The sequence below is a fragment of the Triturus cristatus genome, chromosome 3_1, assembly GCF_964204655.1.
Source record: "Triturus cristatus chromosome 3_1, aTriCri1.1, whole genome shotgun sequence".
In the NCBI taxonomy this organism is placed as follows: domain Eukaryota; kingdom Metazoa; phylum Chordata; class Amphibia; order Caudata; family Salamandridae; genus Triturus; species Triturus cristatus.
The window spans coordinates 444,596,168-444,614,447 of NC_140583.1; the positions used below are offsets into that span (position 1 = coordinate 444,596,168).

An 18,280-nucleotide genomic window follows, 5' to 3' on the forward strand; every position below is an offset into this window, starting at 1 on the left:
CAAAAAATACCGTATTTAAATGATTTTGCATATTATTGCCCCGGTCGGGACATCAAAATACCGGTAGTGCCGATAGATAGGGGATATCCTTAGCAGCAACGCAGCTGTCACTGCCCCCGTACAAACAGCAGCTAAACTCTCCCGCCAAGCAGTTCACATTACGCGCTACGCTACGACACGAGCGCGTCCTCAACCTAAGGCTGCGTCATCGCGTCACAGCCATGTGATCCCCTCCTCCCCGTCATCCTCTGCCAGTCTGGAGTCGCACAATTATGAAAAACTCACCTTCCGCTGGTGCTGGAGCGGAGGTGGTACAGTGTGCAACCTTTATTCGGGCTTCTAGCACCCGCCACCAACAGAAAACGCACGATAGATGGCTCAGGGTCCCGCGAGAGCTGCTGTTAAGTGTGAACGGTGAAGAGAATGGTAAGGGGTCAGAAAAGAGAGCGGAGCTAGCGCCGGCAGTAACCGCTGAGCCCTTTTAAACTGGGCATTTATCGGGTGGAGGGGAAGAGTGAGCGAGAAAGCGCGAGACCAAGCGCGTGCTCAGCTGTCAGAAGCACGCGCCTGCCTATGTGGTAGGTGCTGGGTGTGCGCCTGTCAGTGGAATGTTTAGGGTAACTGGAGTGCTGCAGAAGCTGTAACTGCAGATGCACTTCCAAGGAAGGCGCTCTCGCCAAAATTGGGTCTTTAAAAAGACTACCCTGTGCTCTTCAGAACAGTCTTTAAGTGAGATTAAACAAATGGCATTTCCTACTTTCTCTGTTCTATTTTACAGCCCCTTAGGGCTCGTCAAGGGAATGTAGTGGAAAGTTCTTTACGATCCACAGTTTAAAATAAGGCATGTAGTATACGTGTACTTTGGAAGCGCTAGGCAGTCCTATATGTATATGAAATGTAGTAAACATCCATGTACCAGAGCGTTGTGAATAAAACTTGAACTTAAATTGGGAGCAGCTGCGAAAAGTACTAAGATGCGCTAATTGTTAAGTATTCCACACTAAGAGGAAAAACAAATTGTCCTATGCATTGTTTTACCCTTCATGGTATTTAAATACCAGCCACGGGACAATTCGACGCCGTATCGAATTAGGAGTAAACGTGCTGAATTGTTATACTGTTTACAAGTGAACACATGCATACTATTTTATTCGCCATCTTGTTACAAAATCATACAAGTACCACAACTCATGATGATGATATTTTCACCCCGTCACCTGCAATTACGTTTTCAAAATGTAACTCGAATAAACTGGATAGTGATCTTGAAATCTACTGTAGTGCGCACGCATATTTTGTACGGTAATATGGAGTGATATTCTCTCTATGTTGACTGCTTGGAGATTTGTGGGGGAAAAGTGTTGTACTTGGGATATAATAATATCTAAGGAAAGTGTAAGCGAATTGGATTTTGTCTTGGGCAAAATAAACGTTCTTGGATTCTCCCTCAATGAAGCAGTAGCATTTTTCCGTAAATTGCCCGTGGCAAGGCATTCCAGAGTTGTAAACTGAAATTTGACCTGGCTGCTGCTTTAACACTCGGATTGAGGAAGTACCAGTAATCTTTCAATTAAAGAGCCCACAATGATTATGGCAAATGACTTGTGCGATATCACCAGAAAGTAAATGAGACCATCCCAAAGCAGCACGTCAAGAGTGTAGAGGTCTGAGTGTTTTCTGCAAAGAGGCTAGAGCCTCCGCTCTCAGGAATCACAACTCTTGTTTTCCGTTCGCCCGCCCACACTGATACAAGCATCGCCCCCTGGAGAGGTGTGGCAACTTTTTACAGGCAAAACAATAAGGCAGGGTACTCTCCTTCACACTGCAGAGGTAGGTGGATAATTGGGTGTGTTTCTTTTAAAGGAGGAGTAGGATTCCTCTCATGAAGGTGGGCCAAGAATAAACAAAATGGTGTGTGACTTCAATGCTGAAGTCTATATCTGTGTAAAGTACCAATGCTGGCTTGTAATTGAAATATAAGAGAGTAAGCATTGAAAAAATCAAAACAACAATTTACAGCATTAGTTTCCTCATGCTCACCGTTATTAAGTACCACTGAATGCTACTGCTCAACACTGTATGTGGGTGCTTAAAATGGCGCACATTTCTACCCACAAATGAAATAGGAAAGAAAAAAACAAGCCAAGCGAAAACATTCACACTTGAATACACTACCTTAACCCAAAGTTACCGTTAATGGTATTCCTAACGTTAGGGAAAATGACACTATTGATCAGAAAGTAAAAATAATAAAACTAGAAGGAAAAGAAGAACATTAAAATGTCCATTTTAAAAATGTTATTATGAAGTATTTTTATAAACGAGAGTAATGCTCATGAGATGCATCTTTTCAATCCAACGAAGGCACTATTGAAACTGTTTATCTTGCAGAGTCTTTCACCATGGGTGTGCTGACGACCATCTCTGTCAGATGGCATGAAAATTGGCAAGAGGGTCAGCTGAAAACCTATTTAAAGAGCAGCAGTTAGATCCTGTTTGAGTGCTCTCTTAATTCACCCCCTCTTTCTGCTGGCCAAATAATCTTATCAAGCTTTGGAATGACCGATTGCAGGCAATTTTTCCCAAGGTTTCCAAATTCTTTTCTTAGTCAGCACTCAAAGAACAGAAGTGCAACGAAACTGACAGATATGCGCTTTGCCTCTGAAAACATAAAGCTTAGTAGCTAAAGTCAAGAGCGTGTTAAAGACAGTTGGCTTCCATGTCTATTTCTTATTGCAAATGGTTCTACTTTGACCGATTTTAGCTTATGGGACATTATGACTTTTTGATGTTGCTACGCTTCAGAAGCTCCTAGCATTGATGTGCAAAAGGGCAACTGCAAAGAGCCTCTGCCAAAGATGAAGTCTGCCAGAATTTGAAGGCTTTAAATCCCCACAGAAGAAATTGAATTTCTAAGCTTTTCCAGTAGGGAACTAGTTTTGTAGTGAGAAGTGGGCACTCGCCACCCTGATACAGGAGATAAGTTAATAGACACAAGAAATACTGGCTATAGCTTTGAAACTAAATCTGATTGTTCAAGTAAGGTAGAGCATTTACAAGTTAAACAGTTGGACAATGTTGTAGCAGAGCTTCACATTGTTAATTTATTTCCTGAAGCATCGCTGTTAATTTCTTTCCTGAAGCATCGCTGAACTTAGCATTTTGACTGCAATACCTTTCTTCAGTCTGAATTTTTGATGTTCTAATGTTTCAGATCACATAAATGACTGATATTCCCAAACTTGTCAATATGTTTAGCTCTTAAGTCATTAAAAATCCAAGAGGCAGAGACTGTTGTGGCCTTTCAGCCTCTTCAAATGCTACTGATCATGTTGTGGGCTGTTTTATTTTTGTTTAAACCTCTAATTACACAATAGCAGTTAGATGTTATTTTCTTGCTGCTGGTGGTATTACTGGGACATATGGCCATTTCACCAATATGTAGCAACTGCCAGTGGCAGCACTGGACCATAGAAGTTAAAAGATAGCCCATATTCTTAAAAAGGTATTGAGTCATTTTAATTTTGAACCTTGAGTATGGTTGAGTGGTACTGATGATAAAAGCCCAAGTTCTGATGCAGCTAATAACCCTGCCTACGGAGGTTGATCCCTTCTGGTATACCCCAGAGGCAAAGCTCTCAAATTACTTCTGATAGACAGGCAGCGTTTGGTTTTAGAATTTACCAAGGAACATCATCTGTACGTTCTGGACTCTCCCTTCATAAGCGAATATTCAGCTGCTGCCACTTGGTGTGGAGCCAATATTCTCTTTACTCTAGATTACACCATAGTAGAAGTTGGTTCTTCTGTGCACTGGCTTGATTTTTGTATTGAATTACACCAGTAGAGCAGCATTCATCAGTTATATACAAATTGCATTTCCTTACCAAGCCCATTGATCTGAAACCATTTGGACCCTAGTTTCCACAGGCAGTGCTTAACTGCTCCATTGAGAATAATGGTAATTTTATGTGTTCATATTTTGCTAAATTGTTTACAACTCCGTCAAGAAAAACATTAAATCTTTGGTTTGACAGTAGTGATTTTATAGAAGTCTCTCACCGTTGACCGCTTGTCATTTTATTATTAGGCGTAAGACTTCCTTTGCAAGAGGTTAAGATTGATTGACATTTAGCAAATTGAAATTGACTCCTATAGGGTGATAATTGGTTCTGTCCCCTATATTTTAAAAGATGCTTTAGTAATGAGCCTCGCCAACCTGAAGCTTGGTGAGGTTATTACTGGTGCTAATATTGAACAGTTGGATCTCTATAATCTGGCTGATAACCATATTTTCACTGCCAGTTGTTATTTTTGCAAGGTTCCTATTGGATGTGCTCCGTCATTGTTTGAGTATTAATATATTTCATACACAGCCCAGGATTGCTGCTGAAAAGGGATATCCATGTACATGTTCTAATGGCCAGTAAATATCTTGCCCGCAACACAGTGCTGCTGTATTGTATATTTAGGGACTTTTATAGTGCCGTAGATACAATTGATCTTGTATTGCTGTGAAGAGGAAATTATTACATTTTGATTTATTTGCCTTCCTGTTGGTCACTGTTGTGAAGAAACTGCATAATGAATTGTGGGCCATGATGTCGCTACTGGGTATAATTGATTGGAACACCCACATGCATGCTTGTTAGTTATGGTGTATGCCAGGATCAAAGGCTTTCCTCACTTTATTTAATATATTTGATTTTGCCTCAACCCATTTAGCACCTGCAAATGACATTTTCACCAAGACTAGGCTCACCTAAACCTGTACTATCTTATGCTGATGATAAGCAATAGGATTTATATCTTATTGCAGTCTGCTGTTGACCTTCGTATTTGTGTTGTAAAGAATCATCTTAAGATCACCATAGACTCATTCATGTTGACAGTAAGAAAGCTAAAGGGAGAAGGAATATTGTTGGCAGACAAATAACATTTGTGAATGGATACAAGCATTTAACTGTCTATTTTGATTCAATGATGTCTTTTGGTCCTGCCATGGTAAATGCAGAGGCTTTTAACCGAGCGTATGAGACTTTGGCCATTCTGATATTCATGTAGAGCAGTGACTAGTGACTGTCTAACTACCCTTATCTTATCAATAAAGAGAATGTAAGTGAAGCCAGGTCCCTGCTTGTATTTCTGAGGTCTTCAACCCCATTAAAAATCTTTGAATTCGAAATCGGTGCCAGATCAGCCTGGGCTGTGTCATTAATTTCTGTGTTGGATTTTCACACGGACAGCGAACCTCCGGGGTCTTTAATTTATGGTGGAAATAGATTGATTTCAAATTTATTAGGAGTGATATATAGAGAGATCACATGGCATATTCCTGCACTATATTAAGTCCTTCAGCTTGTTGAATGAATTTGGAAATGGTGGAATGTCGCTGCCAAGACTTGGAATTGGGAGTGGTATGTAAATATTCTTAGAAGGCAGATTGTTGCTCAATTTTAGAAAATAAATATTTTAGGGCTTAAGGCACGTATTAGTAGTGCCCATTCTTATTTGACTGCTCCAACCCAGTTCATGGAGCCTGGTCTGGTGTCGCAACTAATAGCATGTATTGTAGGTTTGTTTGTAATTTTACTGAATTTATATTGGCGAATATTTCCCATTGGACTGCCCATTTGTTTTACTCACCTAAAAGTCCATATTTTAAAACATTTTATTTTTCTGTTCTCCTAGGTCTGCTTCGGTTTAAGATTTAATAATGATTATTTACAAATGATTCACTTGTGATGTGCTAACAAATCATATGATAGTTACATACATGTTGTTTAAAGAAAAATCTAAAAAAAAACTCGGTAAAACAAGCATTGGCATGATCAATATTTCATCCTAAGCAGCCAACCTTTTGGGGAGGTCATATTGTGTTTGCAAAGTTTGATTGTCGGTGAAGCTGCTGTTTTAAAAAAAGAAAATAAAAAATAACTGGCTAAATGGAACAATATTTTTGGGGTCTCAGGAGGTGCACACTGCCATAGTAGGCAATGGAGGGAACTACTTTGTGTTTGGATGTGCTGCTTGCGAAAGGGCAGAATGTCTAAACTTACAGCAAAGTCAGCCAGCTGGTCAAGTGGGCTGACGCATTGCCTCTTGCTGTATTCTGGAGTAGGCAAAAAGAGAATGGGAGTGGCACAATACACCGACCAATGAAATGAAGAGGGTTGGCTGAAAGCCCTTGTAAATAAACATATTATACACACTACTTCAGTAAAATCAAAAGGTCTTGGCTAACGCCAGAACTCAAAATCCAATAACCGAGTGCATGACACGTAATAGTTTTACATAAACAATAAAAAAATAAAGCTACCAAGTCTTTTTGAAGATACGTCTGCTTTAGTTTATTTTTAAAACTAGCTACGCTTGTATGGCTAAATATGAATATTGTTTTGACTTGTGCTTGCAAAAAGTTCTTAGGTTTTCTAAAGGTTTACTTTGGTGTATTGAGTATCATGCATTGAGATTTGGTTGAATGAATCTGAAGATAGTTTTGTTGATTTTAAATTTCTTGTGTTCAAAACGCCTGAAAAAACCTGCAGATAATTTTTGTCAGGAAAATCCTAAGAAAAGAGCATTGTAATTAGTTTCAATGTATTTGTGTATTAGGTCGACTTAATCCGTGCAATGGGACCAGAAAAAGAGCAATTCTTGTTGGCTTGTTTTTGAGTATCATTTACTTGCTTTACTATTTTTGCATTGCTTCGAAACTGCCCTAGTAAGCAGGCATAATATTAAATGTTAGTGTTCAGAGTGAAGCTGCATTGGCAAATATAAAGGCCTTTTCTGTTTTCTTTGCTCCTCTGCTGCCTGCTATTGTGCACATGCTTCAAATTGTAGTTGGGTACTAAGAGACTTATGTGCTCACATGCAGCTTTTGAAGGACTAGCTCAGTAATTATCTGTGAAAAGGACCAGACTTATTTTGGCTGCTGCATAAGTTTATCCTAGAGTTACAATAATAAGCTTTTACATTAACTGGAATTTGATATCCTGGACATTGCTATTGTAGGTTAGATGTGTTTGTATGTGTATATGTATGTATGTGTGTGTACTCATTGCCCCCTCGTTTGAAAACCCAAACCCCCTTATGCTCAAGGAATGGGCCACAAACAACCTTGTAGCTTCAATGAATATGGTAACCATATTAATAAAATATGCAGCAATTATTAGAGATGACATTTTGAAACAGATTGATGCACTGAATTTAGTACTGGCATCGTATGAGCAACAAGATATTATTATTAAAACTAGGGGTGAAATTGACGCCCGCCTCACCAAATAAGAGGAATCAATCAAAGCGCGGAAAATATTTAAAGACAAGAGAGAGTACGAATCTGGAAGAATCTTTACTTTTGCACTCAAATTTGACAATGTCAAAAGAAAGGCTTTGATACCCCCAATTGCTCCATTAACAACAGCCAGTCTACTAAACCCAGAAGAAGTTGACTCAGATCTCAGTTCAGTTGCTAGTAGTGTCTGTTCAGAAGATGGTGGATCAGATAAAGGGCTTACAACAACTCCTAGCAATTTAGCTCCATCTGAAGAATTAGGTTTTTTAGTAGAGGATCGACACCAGACCCTGCGGCAAACGACTCAAGCCAAGAGAGGAACAGATAGAGAAATTAATGTAGAAAACAAAGGCGTAAAGCCAAAAGGAGGGAACAGGGGAAGATGGCGAAATACGAAGAAGAAGAACTAAATAGTACCCAAACTTTGGACAACACTGTCATTATCCTCACTGACGTTAACCTCACTAAAGCTGAGCTAAATCTCTTATCCCTGGGTTTATCATTCTGCCCTAAAAGTCGTTTCAAATATGTGCAAACTAGAATTGACATTTTCAAATTTATAAGAAAATTGAAATTAATGAAATACTTCAAACTTAACAAAGCCTCTATCTTAGCTGTTACCACCATGACCGCTAACAAACCAAGCATGTTACTTGCAGCCAGTGATGTGACTAATCTTAAAACAATACATGCTCTTGTTAATGATTCAGAAGATGCTGAGTGGTCCACTCAACAACAACTATCAAGTTTAGGTACCACTGGAAATTCACCAGCTTTGAGCCCTTTTCGTCCAAACTCTACTTTTATTCCACTCATGCCAAAAGATGCTTTGGACGTTTTTAGTGGTTGTCATTCAAGAACTTAAAGTACTGAATCGCAAAGTGTTGAAAGCCAGTAAAAATCGATCATTTCATGATCAACAATACTCTATCCTAATGAAGAAGTTAAAGAATAATACGAATGTCATCATAACTAAGGCTGATGAGGGAGGCAATGTTGTGATGTGGGCTAAAAACCAGTATCTACAGGAAGCATACCACCATTTAAACGATGATTCATGTTATAGGAAGGCCACAGTCCATGATATAAGGAAACTAAAAGATACTATCCACAAAGAGCTTGGACATTGGAAAAGAGATGGCCTTTTAAATAAAAATGAACACAGTTTTTTTAAAGTTGACTTTCCGATCACTGCAGTTCTATACTTTTTACCTAAAGTGCATAAACAGCAAGTGCCTGTTCCAGGTAGACCTATTATCTCTCCCCAACACAGCCTTTGTGAAAAAATGTCCAAATATGTAGATTTATTTCCTTCATGAATTTGTTGAAGAATTTCTATCGTATATCAAAGACACCAGCCATTTCTTATCTACTGTTGAAACTGTCACTTGGCAAGAGGGGTATGTATTTATTGTGTTGGACGTTTGCTCCCTCTACACAAGTATACGCCATTCAGACGGATTACAGGCAGTTAAATTCTACCTTGACAAAAGAAATATCATCTTCCGCCAGCACAATATTATGTTGTTAAGAATGATTGAGATCTGTCTTTACAACAACTACTTTATGTTCAACAATGAGCTTTTCCAGCAGCTGCAGGGTGTAGCCATGGGGGCTTGCTTCTCTCCCAGCTACGCGTGTTTACACGTTGGCTGGTGGGAGGAGCATGTCCTTAGGCACACCCACGGTGAGCTGTATTTGTCTCATGTTAAACGCTGATGGAGATTTATCAATGATATTTGCATCATTTGGAATGGATCGATTGAATCAGCAAATTAGTTTGTGAAATGTGTCATTAACAATGAACTGAATCTAGAATTTACTGCCCAGATTATTCCAGATCGAGTTCAATTTCTGGATGTGGAATTGTATATTAAGAATAATACTATACAATCTCGATTACATCGTAAAAGTACAGCTGGTAATGCCATATTGCATGTCCAAAGCTCTCACCCTTATCACTTGCTTAAGAGTATTCCATATGGGGAATTTCTTTGCATCAATCGTATATGCAGTTCTGAATCAGATTGCATTACATTTCAGAATGAATCCCTTTTAAGATTTTTAGCCCGTGGGTATAAAAGGAAGGTCTTAGAATTAGCACTAGCCAGAGCTAATACTATGAAACGTAGTGATTACTTTGAGACAGTCACCAGAAAGACAATCCATAGAACAGTTTCGAGTACTAACATTGAGCCCATTGATCCTAACCCTGTCCGGCTCATTACGTCCTTTAGTAGTCAGGACAAGAATATAAGGAAACTCATTTATAAAAACTGGCCCATAGTAAATACTGATCTCACTATGTCACAGCTAGTGCCTAATTTACCTCAAATTACTTTCAGGTGAGCACCCTCTAGGAAGGATGCTTTGGTGAGAACCAGTCCTGAAGTTATTACTTCGAATACCTGGCTTTCTAATCGCAATGGCTTTTTCAAATGCTGCTCTTGTCGAGCCTGTAAATTCGGCATCAACACCTTTGAATTTAGGGATGCTTTTGATGAAATTCCAACAAGTATAAAGGGATTTTTCACATGCAAAACTGATCATGCAGTATATATACTTGAATGTACATGTAAATTAAAATATATCGGTAGCACGAAATTACAGATATCTGCACGGATTTTACAACATCTCCGTGCCATTGTCAACTCTGACCCCAGTTACCCTGTTGCTCGCCATTTCAAACTGGTTCATCATAACAATCTGAACCAGTTAAAGTATTCTGTGATTGATGCGGTACCAAGGTTACCGAGGGGAGGCAACAGGGAAAAACGTCTCAGACAGCTAGAATCTCACTATATATTGCTTCTGGACACAAAGATGCCTAATGGTCTTAATACTGGGGAAGGCATGCACAATTTTCTATAACACTGTAAGAACTAGTTATCATTGTTGTCTGTGAAACAATTGATGTTTCTTTTTTATTGCATTCATGTTTACACTGAGGTATTTTTGTGTTGGCCTTCATTTTATCGTTTTTAGCCAGTTCATTCTTTGGTTTTAACCGAGTTTTAACCTACGGGTTGTGATTGGGTTTTTACTGAGGTTGTAGCTGGATTTTATGGACGATTTTATGGAAGTTGCACTATTTTTTTACTTCACTGCTTTTTATCACCTTAAAGCATAAATTCTCATCTATTAACTTGCTGCTAGTGTCTTGCTATTTTGCACATGTTTTGCGGCGGTTTGCACTGGTGCACTTGCACTTTATAATATACTCAATGGTTTTTATTCTTTGATCAACATTTGTTTCAGAATGTTTAATATTAAGTTTTTAGCATGATGTAATCCCTCTATTTATTGCACTTGCACTTTATTGGAGATTAACATTTCCCATCTACTAATCATTTAGATGAGAAAATGTATGCTATTAGTAGCTATATAACAAATCTAGTGATTTTTTTTTTTAATACATTTGTTTGCTATACGAAGAATAATGTCGTCAAACCATATGGGATCTATTATTTTACTAATACTGTGCACTAAATATGCTTAGTACGAAATTGGGAGCATCGAAGAAAGCATTAAGAAATATGACTTATTAATGAATATACTTTGCCTTTCATGTACACTTTTACATTTTGAACTTTTGGGAGGTAATCTGTTAATTTGAGTGAAACGCTGTGGCCTCTCCCTTATATATATTTTTCTTTTATGCGTTTCTCTTCCGTTCTTATTCTTCTGGTTACTTTTTGTTATTTATTTTTCTTGGACCTTTGTCATAGAGGCCAATTTAGTTTACAAGTGGATTTGTGATCGGTGTATGACCAAGACTTGAAGATGCTTACGTTTAACCACTGTGGTATTATTGTCAACAATCTAATTATTGCTTTGAAACATCTATATGCTTTGAGATGAAGTATTTCGTTTGTCTGTCTCATTTCCATTGGTTCATACTGGAGGAGGAATGATGTTTTGCACTATATCTGTTTTGATTGGTTCTAGGTGTGTCATGTGATCAAGGCCGTGGCAACATGGCCGAAACACGTCATGCCGACTAAGGAATAAAATTGCACCATATACTACATTAAGCGTACTGTGGTCTGTACCTATGCTCCTCTTCAGTTTGGATCTGTGGGAAAACCTGTTTTCTTCATATATATTATTATATTTTAAATTCCAGCCTCCCAAAACCTACACAAAGTTAATGCAGGATCCGCAGTGGGTAACTTGGGAGAAGATGAGGAAGGTGTATAAATATTGATTAGTTATGGCAGACGTCTTTTGAACTCCTGTTGGAAAGAAGCTTTTGTGAAAGCGACTTGTAATAAGATAGCGAAAGTTGCTAGTTCATGCTGCCCTTCTTTTAGTGATTCCTGCAGAATGCTTTCCCCATTGCTTCTCACATGCTTTGCTATGAAGCAGTACTGTATGGGGATCTTTGTAGTGGACATTGATTCAATAATGTGATCTACCTTACTAGTATTACTGGCAGGTAGGTTGCACCTTTGTTATGTTATTTGTATCCTGCATTTCACTTGTAAGAGTATCCTGCAGGGAACAGTTAGTTATTACCTGGAAGTTTGAAACTAAGCTATTTAGAACAGCCATGTTCAAGTTCCTTCCTAAAGTCTAAGAGTGATCCAGTACAACATATGGAGGAAGCTTTATTCTAAGCATTGGGAGCCAGTTAGGAAAATAAGTGGCATCTTGCTCTATTACAGCAGATGTGAGGCTGTAATCACTCGCACAATATTGTGGTAAAAAATATTGTTGCCAAAAATATTGTGTCAAAAGTATAGTTTACCACAATATCATGCTCCTATACTTATAATGACAAGTACCAAAGTATCTGAAATAAATTACTTCGGTACTAATATCGTCCCAAAATATACAAAACTTTCGTTTCTTTTCGGTATTTTAATTTAAAAAAAAATTGTTTAAAGTAGTAAATGTTAAATATTAGTGGAATTTAATTTACATTCTACCCAATTTTATATATTAAAATGTTTAATACTACATATGTTTATATAAATGCAAATGAATATTGTGCATTTATTTCCATGAAAATATATTTATGGATATATATTCATAGTCCAAAATGTACAACATAAACAAAAAAAACAAACAAAAAAAACCAAAAAAAAAAAAAAAAAAAAAAAAAATATATATATATATATATATATATATATTTGTATCAGTTGTTTTTCTTAACCTGAACGGTATGGGGATGACACGCAAGAGGCAAGTTGTACAGCAGAATGTAAGAAGGCACAGGGCGCAGATTCAACTACTCCAAGAGACTTGCATAGCAAAGGGAGAGGAGGTTCGGTTACAAATGCACCACCTACTCACAGTTTGCAAGAGGGGCGTTTGTATGGATCCAACCTGGGGTTTCATTCTGGCATTTTGCTTTGGAGGTGGACTCGGAGGGGCGCTATGTCTTAGTGGAGGGCCTATTACATGGTAGACTCATACTACTAGGAAGCATCTATGCACCAAACACGGGCCAACCAGTATTTTTGGTGCGTCTATCCTTTGTCCTTACCCGCTTGGCATATATTCTTTGGAAAATGGGAGGCGATTTTAATTTCATTCTCAACCCACAGTTATATTGATCTCACTCCACATTGCTGGCCTTCTCAGTGATGTCCGGTCACAACATGATAGCTGGTGGGGATTACACCAGGGGATTATGGGATGTTCCTTTTATTCCACCCCACATGACCTAAACGTCAGATTAGATTACATCTTCTGTCATCACTCAGTTCAGGCTCAAGAAATGGATGCTGAGTATTTCGGAAGGACCTTCTCTGATCACAACCAATTACAGATCGACCTCCTATGAGGGGGCACTGCGACTCTGTCTTCATGTAGAGACTGCAGCTGGTGACACTAGAAGACCAACCCTTCAGAGAAGAGACGTGTGAAACTGTTGCCCCCTAATTTGATAACTGGAATACAGCCACCTCTAGACTAGTTAAGTGGGAGTCACTGAAGGTTGTGGTGAGGGGGGTACTGCATCAGAACAGTGGTGAGGGCCAGGGCAATGCTACATAGTGATCTAATGCAGACTGGGTCATCAGTTGATGCCCAAGAGTCTGCAGGCAGAGAGGACCCCACAATTAAGCCCACCCTGGCCCTCGCTTAGGCACGTCATGGACTTCTAATAAAGCAGCTCTGTTGCCTGGACTAGGCTTTTGTGCATAGCAGGCCCGAATGCATGCCAAAGGCAACAAATCAGGCGGTCTTCTAGCCTGGCTCCTCCATAGTGTGACACCGGCAATCCCATTCACAGTGATTAGACACACCCCATCCCGCATGCACACTACCCAATCTGGCATCCATAGCACCTTCACAATGTACTACCAGCGACTGTATGATCCCACCTGCAGTAGAGCGCCGCACACGTATAACAGATTTTCTGGAACACCTCACACTACTTACCATTGATCACCTGGGAAGAGAGAAACTAAGCACACCACTCGCACTACAGGAGATCCGTGGTGCCATCAGGGGAGCAGCAACACAAAAGACCCCAGGCCTGGACGGATTACCCCCTGAGTTCTATATGGCCAATGAGTCGCTGCTGGGCCCGAAATTGTTCGAGGTATACCAGGCTGCCCTGAATGAGGGTTGCCTCCCACGGTCTGAGAGAGTCCCAGTTAGTGCCCATGACTAAATCAGACAAAGACCTGTTAGAAATTACCTCCTACCACTTGCTTTCAATGCTAGGTACAGATTAGAGGATCATGAGTAAAGTGTTAGTGGTCAGACTGATGGAACGTACGCCCCGTCTGGTACATGCTGACCATAATGGCTTTATCCACGATAGGTCCACCACACCGAATGTCCAAAGACTATATCGAGTGATGGAGCAAGCCTCAATACATTGTCCATTTACTGCCTGCCTGGTATTAGACTTAAAAGGCATCTGACTGTCAATTGGGGCTACCTTTTGTCCACAGTGACTTAGATGGGCATAACAAGGAGACTACAAGTGCTGATCAAGTTTATCTCTGCCCAATTCCGGTAAGTGTAGGCACCCTACTGGTCATGTTATTATTTGCTCTGGCAATGGAGCCTCTGTCTCAGCGACTGTGCCAGAGTGGAGAGACATGAGGCTAGCCAGTAAACATATTCCACAATACCCAAGACCTTCTAGATGGAAACGTCACCAGAGCTTATTACCCCCCTTCACAGATGAAATTCTGGAGTACTATGCCACTTATGGTACAGGGGCGTATATCTCTCTCCAAGATGGTGATGCTTCCCCAGTTTCTATATTTTTCATAAGCTTCCAGTGTCAATCCCACAATCAACTTTTCATGCCTTGCATGCGATGTTGGGGGTGTTTATATATAACAAGGGGAGGAAGCGTGTGGCATTGTGCAAGGTGCAACTGCCAGTGGATAGAGGAGGCCTGGGAGTGCCAAACTTTGAATATTATTACCTATTAGCACAACTGCAGTGGCCGTTGAGGTGGTTTGCAGGTAGGCAGACCATGGAGGTAGGCAGACTATCAGTGGCCTTAGCACAGACAATGATGGGAGAGGCACTACTTCCAGGGACAGTGATGCCCCATGCAGCCAACAATATGGTTGCCTGTGAGTTTTCCCAGGAGTATACGCATTATGATGTGCATGGTACTCTATTTTCTGGCTATACGAGTTAGTGCCATCGCAACATTTCGGGAACTCATAGGGTGTCCTGGCCTGGTGATATGGTCAGATACTGGAGTGGGTACTCTTGGTGATTTGTTTTGGGATAGAGCACTCGTATCCTTTGGTCAACTACAAGAGGAGTATGACCTGCTGGCGGGACACTTCCTGGCCTATGGCAGATTGGTGGCTGAGCTAGGCTGTCTATGGAACATCACTGAATCGGAACCGGAGTAACATCCCCTTGTACAAACTTTACTCATCATGGGAAACTGCTACTGCCTGGTTACCTAGTTTGCCAATGCGCTAGCACACACAACGGCTGACCCAAAGAATGGGAACGGACCACACAGTATCCACGGAAATCATCCTGCAATGCTAAGTTCCAATATATCTAATATAACATACTGCACATAGTTTACCTGACTCCAGTCAGCCTCAAATGTCAGGCTCCCCACCTATGCCCCAGATGCCACACGCCCACTGTGGATTTGATACATGTGGTCTGGGATTGCCCAGCAGGGATTTCATATGGAGTGCAGTTACAGACACATTAATAACATTGACAGGACGCACGGACCTGCATACTTTTGGAAGGAGTAATGCTTGCCCTATATAAATGACGGAAATCTGAAAAAGTAACTACTTTGTTCATCGATGTGGCATTGCTCATTGTGGCCTGCTTATTAGCAATGAACTGGAATGCCCACACACACGAATGAACGGCACTGGTGGGCATCTACTCTGAAATAGGTTAGCGCTGAGGCAGTGGTGCAGCGGCATGAAAAGGACAGGGGTTACGAAGACTCCCAATAGTGGGACTATGGCAGCACAGGTTTCTAGAGCTGCAGCTTCTACCTGATACCTCATCAGAAGGATAGGAGATACACTAACGCTAACTACTTGCATGCGAGGGACCATGTACCAGTACTCACCTCAGCCCCCCCCAAAACCTCATTCACTGAGGTACACTAATGCTAAGGTCGTACATGTGAGGGACCATGTGCTAGTACTCTCCTGAAAAATTCTAAATCACTTAAAATTACATGCTATATTTAAAACTGATTAATAACATTTATATAAACGATAGTAATACACATAAAAGTAATCACTTATTTATTAAAAAAATATTTTTAACCTCTATTACTTATTAATAATATTAAAAACATCAATGTTATTTAAAACGTTGTTACTTACTGCAAAAATATATATTTTTGCAGTAAGTAACGTTTTATGTATCATGATTTTTTATTTCCGATTATTTCTGCTTTCTGATATTTCCAACTCATTGTTTTGTCCAAACACTGCAAGTCTTGCGAATGAGCAAGTGAAATGCGGAGCAAATTTATCTGGAAGGAAAGTAGAAGTGTATACGACTGTTAAGGTAGGAAGGGCCAAGGTTGTGAAGTGACTTTTGGGTACGAGTAGAAAGCTTGTAGTGGAAACACTTGTGGATAAGCACCCAATCAGGAATACATAAGTGAGCTATGACAATGGTATGAAGATTCATTTTGAGAACACGCCCTGGCAGCTGTGTTCTGGATCACTTGAAGTCTTTTTGAGAAGATGTGCCGAAATGCCAACATAGTGGGTAGTTCTGTGACTTGGGTCACCATAGAAAACTTATCAACCCAGATGCCCAGGTTTTGGCACCTTTCGTGGTCTTGGGGGCAAGGTTGAGGGGGTCACTAGGAAGCAGTCTACAGATGGATATTCTTTACAATTTAGCCTTGGGCAGCTCCAGTTAATTCATTTGGCAACTGCAGATATACAATACGTAAAACTAGTCTGGGTAATTACTGTGTCTTCTGAGACAAAGGGGGATCAGCTATGTCATTGGCATAAGAAATTATAATAAAATTGAAAGATCTATTGATAGATGCCAGTGGTGTTACATGACCATTAAACACTGTTGGGCTCGGGAAGTTTCCATGGGCACCTACAAAAGAGGATTGGAAGCATCAGATTGAAACAATGTGAGTTACACCTATTTAGTCTGATAAGTCCAGAAAGAGCTAAACCATGGAAGAGCAGAATGACGGATACCAGCATCAAAAAGGCACCGGAGATAAATGGCATACAACACCATGCCGAACACTGCAAAGAGATCTAAAAGAATAGGAGCAACAGTAGCGTCCTTATCAATAAATTGGATTTTTTCCATGGCGGCAATGAGTGCAATTTTCATGCTATGAATGCCTCTAAACCCAGATGTTGAGGGATCGAGCAAAAGATGAAACCCAAGGTTGGTAGTGAGTTGCTGGTTGACAAGTTTTTCCAGGACTTTAGATGGGTAAGACAGAAGGGAGATGTGTCTATGGTTAGACCAATTCACAGGCTCAGCGACAGACTTTTGAGGTAATGGCAAGACCATAAAATGTTTCTATTGAGTGGCGTAAACCGCAGTCAATAGTGAGAGGTTAAACAGGAGCCAATAAGTTCACGAGCGAGAGAAAAGATGTAGTGTGGTCAGAGATCAATGATGGAGCCAGATTTAGCCAAATGCATGGTCCTCGTGATCTCTTCCGTCGTAAGTGAAATCAGGGTGGACATGGCTTGTTCTGAAGATATAGAGGAGGACATACTAATGAATTCCACAGAGTCTCGAGTGGGTTGTGGGGATAAATTAAGATACATTTGCTGGATCTGATCATAGAAGTAACTTGAAAGATTAGAGCAGAGGCCTTGAGATGGGGTGGTGGAGCAGAAAGAGGCAGAGGGAATGAAACATTCCTTTACAATGAGAAAAATTGACTTCAGTAGAGTTGGCACTTTCCAGGACCTAGGAGGTCAAGGAGAGGCACCTGGTCTCTCAGGTGCTGATGATAATTAACAGTGCATTTATCATGAATATTAGATGAGCTACAGCAGCACCGCTCAAGTTATTTGCAATGGCGTTTAAGCTGCCTATTTTTCTTTGTATACTAACTAGTGTGGGGGTATGTTATGATGTAAAATATGTCTTTAATGGGTCAAGGGTATTGGCTACATTTGTAAGTCAAGTGTTGAAGCTAGTGATGACCATAATCAGTATGGAAAGAAGCGAAGGGAATTTGTTAAGCTCGGAGTTCCAGCTATCCATGGAGCTTCTATTCCTCCGCAATATATTACGATTATGTTCGGTGAATTGTTAGGGGAAAGAAGGGAATATTAAAGCAGATAAAAAAAAAATATATATCTGTCCATGTAAGGTGCAAGGGGGGTGCATCTCTACCCTATTGTGAGTAATGTTGGTGAAGCCCGCTGCTTCAACATGTTCATAGGGTGTCTGTCTCTTGAGGTCATCTAAATGGTTGGTGGAGTCAGATTCAGAAGTGTCTTCCATATGAAAGTGGGGTCCCCAAGGGCCATGAATGGTTGAAAAGTCAAGCCAAGAGAT

At 40.1% G+C, this 18,280-nt stretch overlaps 1 protein-coding gene across 2 annotated transcripts in view; it reads left to right on the forward strand.

Annotated features, from left to right (window-relative positions):
- Positions 1–250: 250 nt before the first annotated feature.
- Positions 251–18,280, forward strand: part of TRPM7 (transient receptor potential cation channel subfamily M member 7) — a 2,096,104-nt gene continuing 2,078,074 nt past the window's right edge. For both annotated transcript variants that reach the window (XM_085644243.1, XM_085644244.1), the window contains exon 1: positions 251–426. In XM_085644243.1, the coding sequence (XP_085500369.1) occupies positions 424–426 (3 nt within the window). In that variant the 5' untranslated portion in view covers positions 251–423. The remainder of the gene's footprint in view (positions 427–18,280) is intronic.